This window comes from Vulpes vulpes, chromosome 6 (assembly GCF_048418805.1).
Source record: "Vulpes vulpes isolate BD-2025 chromosome 6, VulVul3, whole genome shotgun sequence".
Classification (NCBI taxonomy): Eukaryota; Metazoa; Chordata; class Mammalia; order Carnivora; family Canidae; genus Vulpes; species Vulpes vulpes.
In genome coordinates this window covers 99,481,160-99,504,294 of record NC_132785.1, presented here as the reverse complement: position 1 = coordinate 99,504,294, position 23,135 = coordinate 99,481,160, and the positions used below count along the sequence as shown (strand labels likewise).

The following is a 23,135-nucleotide window of genomic DNA, read 5'->3' as shown; positions in this document are numbered from 1 at the left end:
GCTAAAACGCTGCGCCACAGGGGCTGCCCTCTCTCTTTTTTTAGAGACAGGGAGTGAGCAAATGCACAGGGGTATGGGTGAGCAGAGGGAGAAGGGGAGAAAGAATCTTAAGCAAGCTCCATGCCCAGTGCAAAGCCCCATGTGGGGCTTGATCTCACGATCCTGACATTATGATCTGGGCCGAAATCTAGAGTCAGATGCTTAACCGACTAAACCCCCCCGGGCACTCCTCTCTCTCTCCTAAGTAATCTCTACACCTAACATGGGGCTTCAACTCATGATCAAGAGTTGCATGCTCTTCTGACTGAGCCAGTTAGATGCCCCTCTTCTTCTCTTTTTAAACATTAGAAGAGAAGCTACCATGAACCTCTTCCCCTCCCCCTCAAGTTGCCATAAAACTGGGACTTCTTTCTCCCCTTAAAGTCCAAAGCAAATTGATGGAGCCTATCCCACAGAAATCAAGTACAGAATGTAGTGGATTTCTTCTTACCATTCTGACTTAGCTGCACATGTGAACCTGAAATGAGTCCAGGAAATGGAGGCAGAGAATGAGCACGTTTGGAAAACTCCTAGTTTAACTCCTAGTTTAAATTCATCTCTTGGTGAATTCTGGATCATTTGTCTTCTTTTTAAATTTATTGTATAATTTTTAAATTAAATACATCATAATTATTAACTGATTATAAATTTAAAATTTTACAGAGCATAAATAACAAATTTAAACACCCCATATCCTCCACAAATTGAAACAGGCTTTATAATAGCAAAATCCAATAGAAATTTAATAGAAACGTAATTTAAAAATTTCTGATAGCCACAGTAAAAAGAAACTGGCAAAATTAATTTTAATATTTATTGCATCCAAACCCTGAAATATTATCATTTTAATATGTAATCAATATTTTAGAATGATTAATGACATATTTTATTCATTTGGTTGAATTTGGTAAGGTTGTTTGTATAGTGTATATTTTACATTTATAGCACATTTAAATATGGGCCAGCTACATTCCAAGTGCTCAATAGCCACATGTGGCAAGTGGCTACCATGCTAGTCAGCAAAAATGCTGTACATTTCACTTGTGAGGGCAAACTCTAAAGAAAAGGGGGGAAGCCAGTCTGGTGGTAAACCCAGAGATTTTTGGTGGCCTGTTGCAATGCTTTCTTATTCCTTCTTGCTACATTAGATCTTAGCTCTAAATCAACACAAAGAAAGTGTATCATATTTTAGTCATTCCTGGGGGGAGAAAATGCCTAGGGCCAGGCCCATAGGGTCCTGCTCCTGAAGGGAAAAAAGGTAGTGTTCCTTAAATCAGTTTTTTTTTTTAAAGATTTTATTTTATTTATTTATGAGAGACACACACACAGAGAGAGAGAGAGAGAGAGAGAGAGAGGCAGAGACACAGGCAGAGGGAGAAGCAGGCTCCATGCTGGGAGCAGCACATGGGGCTCCATCCCTGGTCTCCAGGATCAGGCCCTGGGCTGAAGGTGGCGCTAAACTGCTGAGCCACCCGGGCTGCCCTTAAATCAGGTTTAAATGAAGGTCAAGGCCTACTCTGCACAAAGGAAGAGACTATCAAAGGAAAGTGTTTGGGGGCCGGGAAAGAGGTATCATTGATTGGGACTGGGAGGGTGGGGGTGGGAAATGGGGTTTAAGGATGATTTATAAATCTGAGCTTCAAAGAGATCCTTTTCTCTGTATGGTCATCCCCATGCCAGCTTTTCTGGTCCCCATCAGGTGACAGCTAGCATTGAGAGCAAAGAAGAGGGTAGAAATCCTAGAGTAGAGGTGGGGGTGGAGCCTGAATTGGCTGTAACCAAAAAATAGATCTAATTCAATGGCAAGTGCCATCAAGGGGGTTTCTTATCTATTTTGGAAAACACAGAAATCTTTTTTTTTTTTTTTTGAATATTTTATTTATTCATTCATGACAGGCACAGAGAGAGAGAGAGAGAGAGAGAGAGAGAGGCAGGCTCCGTGCAAGGAGCCCGACGTGGGACTCGATCCTGGGTCCCCAGGATCACGCCCTGGGCCCAAGGTGGTGCTAAACCGCTGAGCCACCAGGGCTGCCCAAAACACAGAAATCTTTTACTTGAACGCGTTCATCAAAATTGTGCCAAAGCTTTACAATATTAGTATTTTACAGATGTATTTAGAATAGAAAAGCATGTCCTCCTACTTCTCAAGAAACATGAAAGCGCTAAATTAACAGCCCCCAAATTGCTGGGTCTTCTGAAATCTCTAATTTGAATCTAGAGACAAATAACATAAGGTGTCCTAGTCCAATATTAAGCATACATATATTAGAGAGAAAAGTCAGAAAATACACAAGAATGTTCTCATGAGAACATTAGCTTACTCACATTAAGTAAAATAATGATATGTTAGAATCAGGTAATCACATAACTGGCAAAACTGTCCTCATCTTCTAGATAAAAATAGCCAAAAGAACAATATAAACTCCATTCAAGAATATAATCAACACCCATGGCCAATTAACAACTTTTATTGGCAAAACATGCTGTAATCTGTTTTCCTTGATATGCTTTGTTTGGCTTTTTTGACCTGAATGGAATTTGTTATGTGAATGGTGGGTGGTGAGCTCTAAACCCATTCTTTTCCAAACTATTTTCCAATAGGCAGGAGAAAAGCTTGTGATGTTGCATACAACAGCAAAAAAGACCAGCACCTCTTGGAGATGAGCCAGTGCTAAACTGAAGCAGTCAGTATCTTTCAAACAGAGTTCTTTAAAAATTTGTATAAAAATTACATTGTAATAAAAATTTACCATTAAAAGTATAATAATGTGGGCAGCCCCGGTGGCGCAGCGGTTTAGCACTGCCTGCAGCCCAGGGTGCGATCCTGGGGACCCGGGATTGAGTCCCATGTTGGGCTCCTTGCATGGAGCCTGCTTCTCCCTCTGCCTGTGTCTCTGCCTCTCTCTCTCTCTCTCTGTGTCTCTCATGAATAAATAAATAAAATCTTAAAAAAAAATAAAAGTATAATAATGTGAGGGTCTATATCTAGAGAACTAAAAGATACAATAAAATTTTTTAGTTATGAGACAATTATTTATAGTTTGGGTATTTTTTAAAAAGATTTTATTTATTTACTCATGAAAGACACAGAGAGAGAGAGAGGCAGAGACATAGGCAGAGTGAGAAGCAGGCTCTATGCAGGGAGCCTGATGTGGGACTCTATCCCAGGACTCTGGGATCATACCCTGAGCCAAACACAGATGTTCAACCACTGAGCCACCCAGGCATCCCTAGTTTGGGTATTTTTAATCTCAAAATTAGTCTGCACTGCACATGTGCTTTTATTTTTTTTTAATTTTTTTTAAGATTTTATTTATTTATGAGAGAGAGAGAGAGAGAGAGAGAGAGAGGCAGAGACACAGGCAGAGGGAAAAGCAGGCTCCGTGCTGGGAGCCTGATGTGGGACTCGATCCCGGGACTCCAGGATGATGCCCTGGGCCGAAGGCAGACACCAAACCACTGAGCCACCCAGGGATCCCCCTATTTTTTTAATTTTTAAAAGATTTATTTATTTGAGAGAGAGAGAGAGAGAGAATAACAGAGTGTGCACAAGCAAGAGGTAGAAAGGGAATCTCCAGCAGACTCCCTGCTGAGCCCAAGGTAGCTGGATCCCACAGACACTGAGATCATGAGGCACCTCTGCACACGTGCTTTTAAACATTAAGGGGCACCTGGCTGGCTCAGTTCATAAAACATACAACTCTTAATCTCAGGGTTGTGAATTCAAGCCTCATATTGGGTGCAGAGATTACTTAAAAATAAAAATCTTTAAAGATTAAACATTAGGGTAGCCCGGGTGGCTCAGCGGTTTAGTGCGGCCTTCAGGCCAGGATGTGGTCCTGGCAACCTGGGATTGAGTCAGGCTCCCTGTATGGAATGGAGCCTGCTTCTCCGTCTGCCTGTCTCTGTGCCTGTCTCTCTCTCTCTCTGTGTCTCTCATGAATAAATAAAATCTTTAAAAAAAAAAAAGATTAAACATTAGATATTGCCAATATGATTATTCATATTGATTATTCAGTATGATTATTAGAGTAGGTGTTTTTCGGGTTTTGTTTGTTTTAGAGTAGGGTTTTTTGACCTTGTTGTGGATAGAAGGTTTGTGGCCCTCTCTCCAGCCATCCCAAATTCATATGTTGAGGCCTTAACAACTATCATGGTTGTAACATTTTAAGGTGGGGCCTTTAGGAGGTAATTAGGTTCAGATGAGGTCATGAGGGTGGAGCCACCACGATGGGATTAGTGTCCTTTTAGGAACAGAGAGGGGCACCTGGATCATTTGGTTAAGCCTCTGCCTTTGGCTCAGGTCATGATCTCAAAGTCATGGGATTGAGCCCCACATGGGGCTCTCCACTCACCAGCAAATGTGTTTCTCCCTCTCCTCTCTGATCTCTCTTGCTTTGGTTCTCCCTCAAATAAATAAATAAAATCTTAAAAACAAAAACAAAACAGAAAGATAGACTAAGGCTTTCTCTTTCCATCATGGAGGGACCCAGGGAGAAGGCGGCTCTCTGCAAGCCAGGAAGAGAGCCCTCACCAGAACTCAACAATGCTGGCCTCCTGATCTCTCACTTCCAGGCTTCAGAGCTATGAGAAAATAAATTTCTGCTGTTTAAGCCATTCAGTCTCTGGTAATTTGTTATGGCAGCCAGAGCTAATACAAACCTCAAATTCTAGTTTTCTCAATTTGAAGTGACACTTTGAAGCCAGAATAAATTTGAGTAATATTGAGAAAAAGTACTTTTTTTAAGGGTGGGGAAGAGCAGAGCAGGGGAGAGAGAATCCCAAGCAGGCTCCACACCCAGCTAGGAGCCCAACACAGAACTTGATCTCATAATCCTGAGATCATGACATGAGCTGAAATCAAGATTAGTACGCTTAACCAATTAAGTCACCTAGGTGCCCCTGAGAAAAAGTTATTTTACCAGTCATTGAAGAGGAAACTATAAAGCTGATGATGAACTTGTATGACTATTGAATAGCATCAGAAACAAAGTAGAAATATTCAAATATAGATTTTTAACATTTTCATAATATGCAAAAACATAAACATCAAAACAAAAGCAAAAAACTAGAAAAAAATGGCCAAGTCTTGCTATATGAAACATAGATTATATAAATACTCACTTTCTGATAATGGTTAAAACCAGAAGAGGCAGTAATTAACTTTAATAATTCATAATATTAATATAAAAAAACAAGCAATAAATTATTTTATACAGAAAAAGAGCACAGACCCCACAGACATGAAAAATATTCAAAATCAAATAAAATAGCTTTAAGCTTTTTTTTTTTTTAAGTTTTAAGCTATCAAAAATATTAAACGAAAAAAAAAAATTAAACGAATAGAGCTAGGTATGCTTACTGCTGATGTGATACAAAATGTTTTAACCTTTTTGGAGAATAATCTGGCAATATGTAACAAGAGCTAGAAAACTACTGATGCCTTCTAAGTAAATATATTTAGGTAATAAGCCATAAGTAAGCAGCCCAAATAGAGTAATTTATATAAAGATATCCAATGCAGAAATATAATGAAGCAGAAAAACTGAAACTACATAAGCATGCACAGAAGGGATGGTAAAGCAAACTAGTATATTACACAATAGAATAACTATAGTTGTTAGTCAAAGTGGTAGGTGAAATTATGTAAACAGAATAACAGAATAAAGTACAAAGAAAATATAGACCATAAAGCATACAGAAATACCTGTATTTTGAAAATGTGGATAGAAACCGTGAATTCTGTTTTTTTCCTATAAAGTTAAAAATAAGAGTTCTGGCCATGGTGTGGCTCCTGAGCCTACTGTGATAAAACAATTTTAAAAAATTGTCCTGTGATTACAATTAAAAAAAAAGATTTTAAGTAATCTCTACACCAAATGTGGAACTCAGACTCACAACCCAGAGATCAAGAGGTGGGTGCTCTACTGAGCCAGCCAGATGCCCCATGAGACACTTACATTTAAATTATAGTAATATATAAACTGTCATTCTTTATTTTTTTTAAGATTTTATTTTCTTATTCATGAGAGACACACAGAGCGGGAGAGGCAGAGACACAGGCAGAGGGAAAAGCAGGCTCCATGCGGAGAGCTGGATGCGGGACTCAATTCCGGGTCTCCAGGATCAGGCCCTGGGCTGAAGGCGGTGCTGAACGGCTGAGCCACTGGGGCTGCCCTAAACTGTGATTCTTTTTTTTTTTTTTTAAGATTTATTTATTTATTTATTCATTGAGAGAGAGAGAGAGAGACAGGCAGAGACACAGGCAGAGGGAAAAGCAGGCTCCATGCGGTGAGCCGGCTGCGGGACTCAATTCCGGGCCTCCAGGATCAGAGCCCGGGCTGCAGGCGATACTAAACCGGGGCTGCCCCTAAACTGTGATTCTAAGGGAAAGATTATCTCCCCATAAACAATGTCATCATATAACCCCCACCTTACTAACATGTACCCACAGCTATTGTTGCTGCAAAATGAGAGGCAGAAGGGCAGGGGACACACCCAATGTCCCCTTCACTACTGCTCATCACCAGGCCTCCTGCCTGCAGTAGCCACGGGGCCCTGGTCTACAGCAGGAAGACTTCCAGGTTGAGAGCAAGATTCCACTGAGCCAATATACCCTTAGAGAAGAGTCTTTTAAACCTAAGCAATGTGGATTCTGGGATTCTTCCCAAACTTGGCTTTCTCAAACAAGGCACATGTGTTTGAGGCAGAGTCTCACGGGAGTCCATTGATTCTGTACAACAAAAAAGAAAACTTTCACAAGGGCACCAAAATTCAGATTTAAGGGTCTTAAGGTTATGAAAAATAAACAAGTGAAGATCTCATGAAATAATAAGTGTGCACTTACTTTCCACAGCACATATGATGTTTATCAGGCATAGCCAAGCCCAGGACAAGGATGCAGTACTTCTGTGCTAAGTATTTCTGTGCTGCTTCTAACTTATTTATAACCAATTCCATCTCTTTTTTCTCTACAAGGCCCCTGAAAAGAAAGTGATCATTTGGATTAATTTGGGCAAATGTCAGTATTTATTAGCAAAAAGTCAGAAATGTAAACTATTTTGAAAAAAATGCAAGTGAGTCAACACATCTCACTTATCCTTCTGTTTATTTGATTTGAGCTATGGCAGAGGGAGGGTCTCCAAGCCCTTTGATAGTTATTGTAATCAGCATCTCAAGTTTATGGTGAATTTCCACTTTTTAATATTCTTTAGAGTATGTATCCTTCATTTTACATATAGGCAGCGTAATTTATATAGAACAACTCAACTAACAAATTACCTATACTGGTTTCTGAGGTACCTAGCAGCCCATTTTCCTGCTGTTCTGTTAAAAGAGTTATGGAGACTTCCCCTTCAGCTTCCCCTAAATTTCTGATATTACTACTAAGTTTGAAGGCTCAATGTTTGAACTAATCAATGCTTCTTTATTCTCAGTTCTGTGTTTGATGACAAGCATGTGTGGGCCACGACTCTGGGAACTTTGGTATCATTTTTTTTTTTATTTTTTTTTAAATTTTTATTTATTTATGATAGTCACAGAGAGAGAGAGAGAGAGAGAGAGAGAGAGAGGCAGAGACATAGGCAGAGGGAGAAGCAGGCTCCATGCACCGGGAGCCCGACGTGGGATTCGATCCCGGGTCTCCAGGATCGCGCCCTGGGTCAAAGGCAGGCGCCAAACCGCTGCGCCACTCAGGGATCCCCCCTTTTTTTTTTTTTTAAGATATTTATTCATTCATTTATTTAACACAGAGAGCGCACAAGCAGGGGGAGCAGCAGGCAGAGGGAGAGGGAGAAGCAGTCTCTCTACTACGCAAGGAGCCTGATGCAAGTCTCAATCCCAGGAACCTGGGATCACAACCTGAGCCAAAGTCTATGCTTAAACCGATGGAGCCACCTGGAGCCACCCAGCGGCGTGCCTGGCATCAATTATAATAACCTTGCTTCCCTGTGCAAACACTGCCCAAGTTCCAATTGAATTGCAAATGAACTTTCCAAAAAGACAGCCTTTTCATAGGTTACAGTGTATCTGGAGCCTAATTTTAGAGTTTTTGCAGTACAATATAGTAGGAAACAATATTGTTAACAATACATTTCAGTGATTGCTATTGAAAAGTGAAGTGTCACTGGCTTTTTATCTACCTTTTAATTTTCAAAAAGATTTAAACCCAATGAAATGCACTCTTAAACAACAGGGACAAATTACTGCCCTTTTTGATGTTAACCACTAGACAGACCACATGAGGATATGTTGTGGAGGAAGGGGTTTAAGGATAATAGAGATAGTTCAAAACACAAATTGTTATCACATGTGGTGAGAAGGCTTGTGAGTCACTGAGATAAGATGAGTTTCTGGAATAAGGTGAGTTCCAACTTTAAATGTCCATATTTCATATAATCCAAACACCTACACCTACCTGCACCCCAATGGCATTTAAAACAAGTAAAATCTCGGGATCCCTGGGTGGCTCAGTGGTTTGTTTAGCGCCCTTTGGCCCAGGGTGTGATCCTGGAGTCCTGGGATCAAGGCCAATGTCGGGCTCCCTGCATGGAGCCTGCTTCTCCTCTGCCTGTGTCTCTACCTCTCTCTCTGTGTCTTTCATGAATAAATAAATAAAATCTTTAAAAAAATAAATAAAACAAGTATAATCCTTTGGTAAAAAAAAAAACTGATAATAATTTCAAGTGCCATAAATTGATCATAAATTTGAGCCCAATAATCTCTCCTGGAAATGTATCCTTCCTTTTTTTTTTTTAATTTTTTTATTGTAGGTACTTTATTTTTTTAAAGATTTTATTTATTTATTTATGAGAGACACAGGCAGAGAGAGAAGCAGGCTCCATTGAGGGAGCCCAATGCGGGACTCGATCCCGTGGCTCCAGGATCATGCCCTGGGCCGAAGGCAGGCGCTAAACTGCTGAGCTACCCAGGGATCCCTGAAATGTATCCTTCTTAAAAAAAATATCCAAAATTAAGGGGGAAATCTAATGCATGAAATATTCAATAATATTCAATTATTACCTACCTGTCTATCAGGAAAACTGGCAACTCCCAAAACTATATAAAATGGAGGTGGAAAAGTAGTAATGCCAGCTGTGGTAATACAGCCAGGTACTGTTTAAGGACTCAACATTTATTAACATAAGAATCTCCATAGGATTTATTCCAGCACCAAAGTCCGTACCCTTAACCACCATATGTACTATACTGCCTCTTAATAGATGAGTCAATCAGTCAATAACACACATTAGCCTGATGGAAATCATGCCCCCACTAAAAATTATAATCTATGAAGATTGTAATACCTTGAAAAATACTTATGCTATGACATTTTTAAAAAGATTTTCATTTATTTGAGATAGCAAGAGAGAGAGAATGAGTGGAGGGGTGAGGTAGGAGGGGGGGAGCAGAGGAAGAAGCAGACTCCCCACTGAGCAGGGAGCCCAATGAGACTCAGGGCTTGATCCCAGAACCCTAGGATCATGACCTGAGCCAAAGGCAGACACTTAACTGACTGAGCCACCCAGGTGCTCCTGATATGATGTTTTAAAACTGCATAATTTTACCTTCGTACAGAAGCTACAGATCCTAAATACAAATGGAGAAATTCTGTATAATAAGAGTTTCGCTGATTGGTAAGGGTGGACATGCTGCACAGTGGTTTAGGCGTAGGCATGGGAGTTAGATAGATCTGGGCTCCCATCTCAGCTCCCCCACCAACCACGCAAGTCACCTCCAGCCAGCTCCTTAACCTCTCTGAGCCTTAGCTTCTTCATTTGTAAAATGGGGGTAAGGCTCCATCTGGCATTGGGGCTTTTAATCATCTAAAATCACAGCAGGGGTACCTCTGTACCCCTCTCAGCATTCCTCTCACAGGTTGTAGGCTTTCCTTTCAAGTGGCAACCTCTGGGTTAAGAAAAATATGCCCTATCTCATCTAATCTGGATGGGAACACTGTAAAGTAGATACTATTATCCCTGTTACACCTCAATTGTTTGATTAAAATCGATTTTTTTCCTCAAAGTTATTTAAGTTCAGATATCTCAATATAATCCATATTTATTTCTATTATAATAAGTAAGTGGACTACTGGAAGCCCAAAGTGAAAAATTATTTTAAGTATCTTAGAATCACCAATCATTTTAAGGCTTGGATTATTCTCTTATTCTGTAACTGATTCCTTCTAAGAAAGTCCACCTTATACCATTGAGCTCTAATAAGCTTTAGTGGGTTTCAAAAACAACTAAGAAACCTTTTTTCTCTGTTACATATTCCAATAAATTATGAAATGAAACAAATGTCTGCTAAATTAGCACTAACCCCCAGAATTAGAAAAAATGCTACATAAAATATAAACTCATGTGCTGCCAAAAGTCTAAGTTCTTTTGGAGGATGAAGACTCCTTAAACCTCATGAGCCTCCAGCTGGCTGAGCCCTTTTGCTTGCCACCATAGAAACAACACTTCACAATCTCCGGCTGCTCTGCTGTGCCCAGAAATAGTACAGATACGATATATTATGATGGCTTCACTGGAGCAGCAGTGTTTGAATTATTTATCTAGTTCTTTACAGAACTGCTGCCCAGATACATTAATCTATCCATAAAATGCTTTTCAAACTGCTTGGTTGTACACAAGGATTTTGCATTTTAAAAACATCCCATAGCAACAAATTGATGACTCAAACAGCATTCCTAACAGTTAAATCATTGGGTTGGTTCCACACATACTGGGGAGGGCAGCCTAGGCACTTGGAAAGTTCCATGGCTTGCAAAAGGTCACCAAGGCTGAGAGGCATTGTTCTGCTCTGGCCTCCCAAATTCCCAGATTCTTGCCCTGTAAAGCTCTGAGTCACCTCTGCCTAAAGCAGTTAAATTCTTCCTATGTAGGCTAAGAAATCTTGTTTTCTTCTGTGTTATGGAATAACATTTTGGTCATATCTATTAATTTTTTCATTCTTAGTTTTTTTCATTAGATGCTTACAAAAGCTCTAGCAAGAATTTCATAAGCATAAAAAGCACAGAACCAATATCTATATCTGCACTGTCAGATATGGTAGCCATGAGCCACCTGTGGCTACTGAGCACTAACTGTGGTTAGTCTAAATTGGTGTATATTGTAAGTATAATATTGATATCGGATTTCAAACACTTACTACAAAAAAAAAGTAAAGTATGTCATCACTAATCTTCTAATATTTGACTACATGTTGCAATGACATTTTTGAGTCATTACATTAAATAAAATATGTTATTAAAATTAATTTCAGGGGCAGCCTGGGTGGTTCAGCAGTTTAGCACCGCCTCCAGCCCAGGGTCTGATCCTGGAGACTCGGGATCAAGTCCCACATCCCTGCATGGAGCCTGCTTCTCCCTCTGCCTGTGTCTCTGCGTCTCTCTCTCTCTGTCTCTCGTGAATAAATAAATAAAATCTTAAAAATTCAATTTCACTTTTATATTAAATTTTAAGTTACATATGTGGCTCTCATTATATTTCTACTGGGCAGTGCTGGTCTACATTATCTGGAATATTTTGTTGCTAGAATAATCATTTGATTATTCAGTGAGTTTTAAAAACTGAAGAACTCCTCCCATGTAAAACGTTTTAGTATACTCCAAAAATTAAAAAATTTCCATCGTCTCTTTACCTTAGTTTTAATATTGTCAATGATAAAATTTTAAAGTGCACTACAAAATCCTACTTACACCATATAGCTTTTGGGTTGTTTTTCCAGTGAGTTTTTTTCCAAGTAATGAGATAAATAGTACAATAATGCCATGAGGAAATTGTCAAGATTCTTATTCCTGTGGGGAGAGTTTAAAAAAAAAAAAGAAAGAAAGAAAGGAATGCTAACATATTTTTTTTAAATATTTATTTAAATTCTAATTAGTTAATATATAGTATATATTTCAAACATAAAACATAGTATAAACACATTTCCAACATTAAACATACAGTATAAACATATTTCAAACATAAAACTTCATATTTCAAACACGAGAATAAGTAGGAATACACATTATATCATGTCTATCACACAACTAATTTACCATTCAAAATTCTATCTACTGTACTATTGAAGACGTAAGAAATCTGATTTTTATGACCAAACTTCTTGGGATGTCACACACTAAATTATAGTTTTGCCTATCAATTAGTTTAAATTTTTGTTTTCATTAAACAAATAATATTTTACATTGTTTAAAAAATGTTACAAATATGTAAGGTAAAAAGTCCTCTGCCTCCTTTGCTACCATTCTACTTCCAAGTGGTAGCCACTGCTAAGAGTGGAATGAATCTTTTCTAAACTTTCCAAAGTACAGACAATTATCCAGAAGGTCCTCCCTCACCAATGCACAGACATGTACATGAATATATGGCTTAAAATTTTCTTTGGTAACAAGGAAGATAATGCTATACACAAGTCTTTGCAACTTGTTTTTTTTTTTTCTAAGATTTTATTTATTTATTCATGAGAGACACACACACGGAGAGGCAGAGACACAGGCAGAGGGAGTAGCAGGCTCTATGTAGGGAGCCCGATGTGGGACTCGATTCCGGGACCCCAGGATCACGCCCTGAGCAGATGCCCAACCACTGAGCCACCCCGGCGTCCCTGCAACTTGGTTTTGTCACTTACCTGCTTAGCATGGTACTATGTATCGATATGTGATACTATGTATCGATTTTTCTCATTCTTTTAAAAGCTGGGTAAAGTATTCTATATCATAATTTATTTAACTAGTTCTCTATTGATGAGTATGTAGGTCTCTTAAAAATGTTATTGACATGGCTGCAGTAATTATCCTTATGGCCACATCTCTGAGTAACTTCCTAGGAGTGAGGTTGGTAGGGCATGGTGGAGAGCATATTAAAGTTTCATAGCTTTGCTCTAGGAAAAGGTTGCACTGATTCACAATCCCATCTCATTTATTTTAAAACTAGAAGCTTTGGGACACCTGGATGGCTCAATGGTTGAGCATGTGCCTTTGGCTCAGGGCGTGATCCTAAAGCCCCGGGATCAAGCTCCGTATCAGGCTCCTTGCATGGAGCCTGCTTCTCCCTCTGCCTGTGTCTCTGCCACTCTCTTTCTGTGTCTCTCATGAATAAATAAATAAAATCTTTTAAAAATCAATAAATAAAACTAGAAGCCTTTGCCTTCTTTCTAACTATCCTCACAAGATTTTTGCTGCTTCCTATCTAGCAAATGCAAATTCTTAACTGGCATTCTTTCTTCAACCATCCCTTGACAACTGGATGAAGATAAGCATTGTAGGTTTTTTCCCCCCATAATGTTCATAACTACCTGTCCTGGGTTGGGTTCTCCCAGAGACAGACTCTGAGACAAAGACGTGAGAATAAGTAGTTTACTTGGAAAGTGCTCACAGGAAACATCAGTAGCAGGGTGGGGAAGTTAGGGAAGAGAAGGAAGCCCACAAAGTGGGCGTTAACAAGTTCATTCATTATCCCTGTGGACAAACATAGTTCAGTCCTGAGGTGGGGGGGGGTACTCTGGGAGACAGTTCAGAAAGCTTCTCAGAGTTATCTCGACAGGTGAAAATTGGGATATTTTTGTACCAACTCTCTGTCTAGCACAATCCAGATGGAAGGCTGCTTCTGGAACACTGACTCACTGGTGCTTCCAGCTTGCCTTGTAGTCAGGCTGAGTGTGCTCCTGCTGTGGAATAAAGCTTCAGGTGTTTGCCACAAGCAGCCTTTGCTGAACACTGAGGGAATTTGGGAGGGCTGCCAATGGTTGCGTACCCAGTTCTCACTGAGTACTCACAAGTGTGGCAACATGAGGAGCACCTTCCACCCACCTGCGTATGGAGTCACGATTACTTCTAATTTTCTATCCGAAGAAACAGGCTTAGAAAGGGCAAGAAGTTGCCCTGGTAGAGTCATACACCTAGTACTTGCTGGGGCTCCAACATGGAGAAAACTGATCTTCAGTAAATGAATATACTTGATGGGTGAACAGAGAGCTAGCTAAGGACAAGGCACAAGCTTGGGGCAGCACATTGACAAGTCCTTGAAACAGGCAAAGGGGCATTGCTCTAAGGACTCAACTGCCTTGATGTTCGTACTTTGCTAAGGGCAGAAGGCAATCTTAGCCCAACCCCCAGGAGCCTATAAGTCTGCTTTAACATAAAAATTCCTTTAAAAATTTCCCTTTATCGCTAAACCCCCAAGATAGGTGTTGGCAATCATCCTCCAAGCACATGACCCACCAATATACATCTTACGATATACATCTGAAGGGTCTCATGACTCAGGTTTTATTAGATGGTAATAAGTGATCTTTTCCCAACAACAGCTAGCCCCCTCAAGGTCCTGGAACCTTGCTTCCAAAATTCCTTAGAGAGTACGCTATCCTCAAAGCCCTCCCAACTCCAAGGTATATAATCAGTCACCCCTCACAGGCCCAGGGCAGTAGTTCTTCCTGCCTATGGGTCCTGTCCCTGTATTTTAATAAAACCACCATTTTGCACCAAAGACACGTCAAGAATTACTTCGTGGTTGTCAGCTCCAGACCTCACCTATATTCCAAAATGTTTCAAGAATTCTTTCTTGATCGTCAGGTCCAAACCTCACTTATATTCCAAAACTTCATCAATACCCTCTAACTGTTTACAAAGATAATGTAGTCTTTCTGGGACTTTGACAATGTGCTCTCCATACTCCTTGCCCTAGGACTTCATTTTGGGCTCCTGTGACTTCTGGCTTCCTGTCTTTGGTCTCAGTCTTTGAGACCTGCCCATGTCCTATCTCCAAAAAACATATTTATCATCATTTATCAGTTGCAATTCAAATTAAGGATAAAACATCTAAAATGTCTCAGGAGCATTACATACCTCATAAATATTGTAAAAGAACAGATCCGCTGCATCTCAGTATCTTGTAGTAAAAACAAAGCAACAACTGAAAGGAGAGAAGATGGCCAATTGAAGAGAGGGACAAAGGGCTGCCTCAGAGGCTCACCCCAGATAGCATATGTGATAACGAAACAGTTACTCACATTTAGCATCATGTAGTGTCACATTGCCCTGCTGACCTCGTTTTCCTAAGGCTTTAGGTGACTTATCATCTCTTGAAGCAAATTTTTTATCTGTCAACCTGTTTTGGAATAGAATGGTCTCTGGTAGAGCTTTGAAAGGTTTCAGTTGCATTTAATTGATCCTGAGGTACATGAAGCTTTTACGATAAAGAGAGCCTGAGTGTCAAAACCCAAAAATGGGTTTTGTTTAATGTAGGAGAATTTTGGAATGCCTTGTATTAAACATTATATTTACCATGCTAGGGGTAGGAGAAATGTACACTGCCTGACATAAAATGTAAATACCAATTCCATCTAAAACAGAGCATTTAAATAATCTACTAATCATCTACTTAGGTACTCTATGGTGTAGCTACCATTTTCAGATTTTAAAAAACATATAAAATGTTGAACATTTGCTATGAGCCAGATTATCACAGGGATACATTTGCAGGGACTACTGTTACTGCCTCCCGTGATTGAGAAATAGTGCATGTTCTCTCCTTAATGGGTATCAGCACATCAACCTCAGATAATGGTATGATATTTTCTTAGAGTTTGTGAAAAGTTGAGCCATTCTGCTGAGAGGAGCTGTCAGCAGCACTGCCATGGTTTGGAAAAGATACCTGTCTGCAGCTGGACCATCAGTTTCAGCAAAGTGTATTGCTTTGCCTTTCTTCCCTTTTTCCTTGAGTTCTACTGCAGGTGTAAAACTGGAATACAAATGAAAAAATTAGGAACTTGACCTTTCCCCAGGGGAAGGCTGATCCTAGCGGGACAGTGGCTCATGGGATCTTAAGACTTGAAGATGTTATGAGTGGAGTCTGGGAAGGCTCCAAGGCACCGTGGTACTCGATTCACATATCTTACATATGGAACAACCATTTAGAAAAAGATGAACATTTCCGACTTTATGCTCTGCCTCTATGTATCAGCAGTCTCCAGAACATCACCATTCACAAAACATTTCCATCTGAAAATGTTTTGGTAACTTCACAAGAAACAGAAAGTTCATGATAAGCCTGGAAAAATGTTTTTATTTATTGAGCATCTGTGACACACCAAGTGCTTTTAGGCATATTCTTATTCAATCACAGTAACACTAGGGGGAAGATATTACTAGTATGGGCATTTTTTACATACAAGAAAACTGAAGCTTAGAAAGAGATTAAGTAACATGACCAAGATCACTAAGCATGTGTCAGAGCCAAGATCGGGGTCCAGGATCTCTCACCACAGAGCCATGCATGTACCCACCAGGCAATCCTGTCTCCTGAGCTGTCATCTCAGTTGTCACTGCTGTGGGCGCTTCTAAGTGCCTTGACTGTCTCTCAGAAGGTTTCAGGACCCTTTAATGAACTCAAGGTTAAATTCTAAGGTCATACAAACATTTACTAAGTGGTAACAGTGCTGAGTAAGAAGGGACAACGACTGAGCAACACACACGCATGCTGAGGCCATACTCTGTGTCATCCATCGCTCTGATGTGAAAATAAAACGGTCTCCATTATAGTCAATCCACAGCCTCTTGGGAATTTCAGCAAATGCTTAATAGAAAAACCAAGAAAAACATTTTGAAGACCAGCAGAATGTGGTTCCTGCCTTTCAGAGAGTACATTTTCTAGGGGAATTGGGAGGGGGGGTCTACCAAATATATTGGTTTGGAAACCCACTGTGGATTAGAATTTTCATTCTTCTGTCTGAACCAATGCCACAGTGATAACACAACCCAGAAGCCTAATCTCTGCCCACAGCTTCATGCCCCTCTGCTAAGCTTAAGTGCAGGTATAGTAATAGAAGCACATTCCCCCAGACTTTACTCATTCTCTAAAGATGGATGTCAATCACGTATACTCTCTTCATCTCCTTGTCAACACAACAGTTTTTTATATTTTAATAGGTGTGGGGGTTTTGTGTGTACGTGTGTGTTGTTTATTTTTTTTTGACACAATAGTTTTGAAACAACTTTCCTTGAAATTTTTCTGGGACTGATATTACAAAGTAATCATTTTAGAGAAATACTTTCCCATGAGAATAATAAAGTTAATCAATTTGGTTCTTTCTTCCTCCAAGAGTTTTTGCCAACCTCCCAGCAGTTTTCAGGTTGTAAAACGGGTTAGCTCCTAAAAGCATGTATATCATGTCACCGCAAGGGAATGATCCTTTGCATTTTTCTACTTTTCTTTTTTCTAAAGACCATTGGCACCAACTTGGTCAGTGGATGATTTCTAAGCTTTTCATCCTTTTTGATGCTACTCTTATCACTAATATCCAAGGACTGGATATTTAGTGGGGAGGGTATGCTGAAGTATTAAGGGGATAGGTGAAAAAAAAAAGGAAGAATACCATTTTTTTTTAAGATTTTATTTACTTATTCATGAGAGGCAGAGAGGGAGATGCAGAGGGAGAAGCGGGCTCCCTCTGGGGAGCCCAATACAGGACTCCATCCTAGAACTCTGGGATCATGACCTGAGCCAAAAGCAGATGTTCAATCATTGAGCCATCCAGGCATCCCAGAATACCAAATGTTGATGGTGGCTACCACCAAAGAGGATCAGGTGAGGCAGAGAGGTGAAATGGTGTTGAAGACATCTAGCTTCCAGTCTGTATACTTCCATTTTATTTGAGTTTTTTTTTTTAATAACAAGACTATATGATTTCTTGCATTCCTACAAAAAAGTTGATAGAGGCACATACAAACACTATATGGTAGATATGTTATATTGACAGACCATTTAAATAGCCTTTAATAAAATAATCAAATCTCCCAAACAAATCCAGACTTAAGAAAATTTATTTTTTAGGGATCCCTGGGTGGCGCAGCGGTTTGGCGCCTGCCTTTGGCCCAGGGCGTGATCCTGGAGATCCGGGATCGAATCCCACGTCGGGCTCCCAGTGCATGGAGCCTGCTTCTCCCTCTGCCTGTGTCTCTGCCTCTCTCTCTCTCACTGTGTTCCTATCGTAAATAAATAAAAATTTTTTTAAAAAAAATTTATTTTTTAAAAACTTTTTTTTTAAAGATTTTATTTATTTATTCATGAGGCAGAAGAGAGAGAGAGAGAGGCAGAGACATAGGCAGAGGGAGAAGCAGTGTCCATGCAGGGAGCCTGACTTGGGACTCGATCCTGGGACTCTGGGATCACGCCCTGAGCCAAAGGCAGATGCTCAACCACTGAGCCACCCAGGCGTACCTCCAAAATTTATTTTTTAAAAAGATTTTATTTAAAAAAATATATATATATATATAAAAATAAAAAAATAAAAAGATTTTATTTATTTATTCATTTGAGAGAGAGAGCATGAGCAGGGGGAATGGCAGAGAGAAAAGGAAAAGCTACTTTTTAAAAGCCTACCTAAAAAAAAAAAAAAAAAAAAAGCCCAGGTGGCTTAGTTGGTTAAGCATCTAAGCATCTACCTCTGGCTCAGGTCATGATCCTGGGGACCTGGGATTGAGCCCCATGTGAGGCTCCCTGCACAGCCATTTTCCTTCTCCTTCTGCCATTCCCTCTGCTTATGCTCTCTCTCTCTCTCTCTCTCAAATAAGTAAAAACCATTTTATATTTTAAGTAGCTCAATGCTGGGATCAAACAACCCTAAGACCAAGACCTGAACTGAGATTGAGTCAGATGCTTAACCGACTGAGCCACTCAGGTGTCCCCCAGACATTTTCTAATGGCTCTTTGAAGCCATTTCTCGCAAGGTGCCTGTGCAGATTCCTTCATATAACCACCCTAAATAAGAACACAAAGTTGTTTGCATGTTTCTCCTTGGATCATCACACTGTTTTGGCCACTTAAAAGCCATTGGCAGTTAACTTTCCTACCCCAGGCTAGGGAAATCACAGGTCACCAGTTCTCCCAGGATTTCTCTTCTCTGGAAGACAAGAGTAGATAGATATACCCAATCTCAGTTACTGTCAAATGAAATTGCTGTCTCCTATCCTTTTCTCAGTCCTATCCCTATAATTCAAAGTGTCTTGCCCTAGTTTAAGATGAGAGACACGAAGTGCTTGTCCTTAGCCAGTAGGCTGACATTTACTGCTGAGTCTCTAGACATTATTCTCTTTCAGACATACCTTCCCTACTTCACACTTGTCTGAGTGGTGGTTCACATGAGTCAAGTTATTCTCTACCTTGACTGGTGAGAAGTCTTTCTCCCTGTGAGTGCCCTGCTGTAGGCCTATAGGCAGACTACACTCACAGTGCATTTGAAATCACTAGAAAGTGTCACTAGTAATAACTGGAAGCTGTCCTTTGAATCATAATTCTGACTAGCTCCCAAACCACAGTCTGAGCTAGTTCTGTGCCCTCCTGCAGTCTCTACCATCTTCTCCTCCATCTGGCAACCCATTTAGTATCTGGGCCTTTCACAGACCACATTTTGTTCATTCACAGTATTACAACATAATTATACCGTTTCCCTTTGCCCTGAAATAAATGACAAAAAGAATCATAGTTTCCACTAGAATCCATCACTAAAATGCAGAGGGCTGGATCACTCTTGGCTTCCACATAAGTTAGAGCTCCTTCGTGGTTATTAGAGATCTCTCAAGCCATGAGGAAAGTACAAGAGTAGTTCAGGGTTTCTGGAGGGATATTTTCCTCAGCTGTATGTCCGTAGGAGAGTCAATGACCTTGGCAAAGACTCAGGTGGGCTGCTGGTTCTCTCCCAGTTGTGAGGAGGAGCTTCTGAAACAAGAAAGGATAGGAGAGCTACCACTGTGTCAGAGGGAAATCCGCCTCGCGGGCCAAACCAGGGTGGCCTGTGAAGAAAGGTATTCCCTCTTTAACAAATAAGAAATGGGCACATGTGCTAATGAATTACACAACATCCTCATTTACTCCTCACAAAGCATTATTAATCCATTTTATGGATGAGGGAACTGATCATCAGCAAGGCTAACTTGACAAATGATAACCACCTAGTTAGAGGGAGAGCTAGGATTTGAATCCAGGTCTTCCTCTAAAACACTCCTCAAGGTCTCTTCCTTAACAGCCTATTAAGAGGGCAGCCTGGTGGCTCAGTGGTTTAGCATTGCCTTCAGCCCAGGGCCTGATCCTGGGGTCCCGGCATCGAGTCCCACGTCGAGCTCCCTGCATGGAGCCTGCTTCTCCCTCTGCCAGTGTGTCTGCCTCTGTGTGTGTCTCTCATGAATAAATAAATAAATAAAATATTAAAAAAAAAAAAACAACTTATTAAGAAATAATGACTATCCAGGATGCCTGAGTGGCTCAGCAGTTGAGTGTCTGACTTGGGCTCAGGGAGTGATCTCGGTGTCCGGGATCAAGTACCGCATCAGGCTCCATTCGGGGAAACTGCTTCTCCCTCTGCCTATGTCTCTGCCTCTCCCTATGTGCCTCTCTTGAATAAATAAGTACAATCTTAAAAAAAAAAAGAATGACTATCCTGTCCCTGTCCATTAGTGTGCATCCATTTCTTGTGTGGAGGCTATGGGTATCTTCTGATACAGTTATCCTTCCCAGGGTATAATCTGCAAAAGTAAGGCAGGATCTGCCTGTGACTTAGGGAGCTAGGTCTTCTCTGAAGGGTGGGATTTCTAAAGTCACTCATTCAGGAAAGATGCCAGGACCTACAAAGTTGGGAAGAGCAAAGGGATCATCTTCTCTAACTGGAGAACACCTAGAAGTCTATGAACAGCTGTGTGCTAGTGGGTGTAAAAGGTGGCCTACTCCATGTGAAAGAAGACTAAAACACCAGAAGGGATTCCCAGGGTTGGAAACTGATGGGTTAAAAACTGAATGCCTCTGAGATCATGCTGTTACTTTGCGAAACTATTATCTGGATTCATAATACTTCAAATTTTCTTCCCCACTGCTGGCTCTTCTTTAGTTTCCTTCTCAACCTCCTTTCCCTGGACATGTTCCCTAAATGAGAGCCTTTTTCCCTGGGTTCCATCTGGTTCCTCTTCTCACTTCCTCGAGTAATTTCAACTACTCCACTAGCATTGATAACTGACAACTATATAGTGAAGGTTCAGCTCTTTCCGCAGACATAAAATGATACACATGCCTACTAAACACCTTCGCTTGGGCATCCTACAGACACTTCAAACTCAGTATGTCCAACACTGAATTCATTCCCCTTTAACTTGTACTCCCTACTACTTCCATCTCAGCAAATGGGCACCACCATCCACCAGGTGGCCAAGGCAGAAAATGGTGTCATCCTTGATTTCTCTATCACCTGTGGCCCTCACACCCCACTAACCATTTAATCCTTAAATACATCTCGAATTCATCTACTTTCCTCTCTTCCCTTTGGCACCTTCTTAATTTAAGCCATCATCATCTGCCAACAGAATTTCTGCAACTGCTTCTTAACTGATATCCTGCCTCCAGCCTTGTTTTCCTCCAAACTAATTTCCACCCTGCAGCCAGACTCAATTTTCTAAGACACACTTCCAATCCTAGTTTACTTCTACTTAAAACCTTTCAGGAATGCCTGGGTGGCTCAGCGGTTGGGCATCTGCCTTCAGCTCAAGGCGTGATCCCGGAATACCGAGCCACACATCGGGCTCCTATATGGAGGGCTGCTTCTCCCTCTGCTTGTGTCTCTGCTTCTCTCTCTGTCTCTCTCATGAATAAATAAAATCTTTCAAATAAATAAATAAAACCTTTCAGTGAAGGGGCATCAGGGTGGCTCAGTAGGTTAAGAGTCTGACTCTTGATTTCTGCTCAGGTCATGATCTCAGAGTCCCAGGGTCAAGCCCCGAGTCAGCCTCCAAGCTCAGCAGGGAGTCTGCTTGAGACTCTCTGTCTGCCTCTGCCCCTCCCCCTTGCTCATACAAACACTCTCTCAAATAGATAAATCTTTAAAAAAAATTTTTTAATTAAAAAAAAAATTAAAAATCCTTTCATTGTCTCCCCCATGCCCTCTGATTCAAGTTCAGATTCCTCAGCATAGAGACGCCTGGGTAGCTCAGCGGTTAAGCGTCTGCCTTGGGCTCAGTGCATGATCCTGGAATCCTCAGATTAAGTCCCACATCAGACTTCCCGCATAGAGCCTCTGCCTGTGTCTCTGCCTCTCTGTGTGTGTGTCTCTCATGAATAAATAAAATCTTAAAAAAAAAAAAAAAAAAAAGATTCCTCAGTGTAGCATGCAAGACCTTTCATGATCTTACCCTGGTTTGAAAATTCTACTCACACCTGCCTGGAACCCTTTACCCAGGCTCCTGAACTACCTGAAGTCTCAAATACGTCCCGGGCCCTCTCAGGACTGGGCCTTTGCACATGCTGGGCCTTCTACCTAGAATGTACTCTCCTCCTCCCCAACCACATCTCCCTTTGCCCTGCCAATACCTACTCCTCTTCAGGTCTTGGCTTGGATATCACCTCTCTTGGGAAGCCTTCCCTGCCCACCCCCCCACCCCCACTCCCTGGGCTTCATTCAGAAAATGGCTCCATTTGGGAACTGGGTCAGAGTGCTTGGCTGAATGTGGTTTTCCAGTCTGGGCTCAGCCCGGTGGTGGCAGTGGTAACAGTTACTAATGAATGGGCCCTAAAAACAGCCATCTCAGGGAAACAGTTAGGGTCATAGCACTGCTACTAACAGATATTCCCTCCAACAGGAGCCTGAAGGTTCTGGTTTATTTTTAGTAAGAAGGGGCAGCATAGATACTACCCTGCCCATACCCCCTTGAACTCCCCTCGCCGGTCCTCCTGGCTGTCACCTCCCTTCCACCATACTCAGTGGGAAGGCGCTCTTATCTTTTCCAAGCTCTTCTGTGCTCTTGACCCCACTCCCCACTCCTTTTCTTCTGTTTCATCTCTTTTTTTCCTCAAAACAAACAAGATTTTCCTACCTTAAAAACAAAACCGGGATCCCTGGGTGGCTCAGCGATTTAGCGCCTGCCTTCCTCCCAGGGTGTGATCCTGGAGTCCCCGGATCAAGTCCCACATCAGACTTCCTGCATGGAGCCTGCTTCTCCCTCTGCCTGTGTCTCTCTCTCTGTCTCTCACGAATAAAAAAATTAAAAAAAAAACACACCAATGAAAATTCCCTTCCTTTAGGATTGGATCCCCAAAAAGCTACTAGGTCTT

At 41.0% G+C, this 23,135-nt stretch overlaps 1 protein-coding gene across 2 annotated transcripts in view; it reads right to left on the bottom strand.

Annotated features, from left to right (window-relative positions):
• The window catches only part of PPP1R36 (protein phosphatase 1 regulatory subunit 36), a 32,596-nt gene that overhangs the window by 5,533 nt on the left and 3,928 nt on the right, over positions 1 to 23,135 (bottom strand). For both annotated transcript variants that reach the window (XM_072761709.1, XM_072761708.1), the window contains 5 exons: positions 15,702 to 15,788; positions 15,058 to 15,155; positions 14,894 to 14,960; positions 11,744 to 11,842; positions 6,887 to 7,021 (listed from right to left, as the gene is read on the bottom strand). In XM_072761709.1, coding sequence (XP_072617810.1) covers positions 6,887 to 7,021; positions 11,744 to 11,842; positions 14,894 to 14,960; positions 15,058 to 15,155; positions 15,702 to 15,788 — 486 coding nt within the window. The remainder of the gene's footprint in view (positions 1 to 6,886; positions 7,022 to 11,743; positions 11,843 to 14,893; positions 14,961 to 15,057; positions 15,156 to 15,701; positions 15,789 to 23,135) is intronic.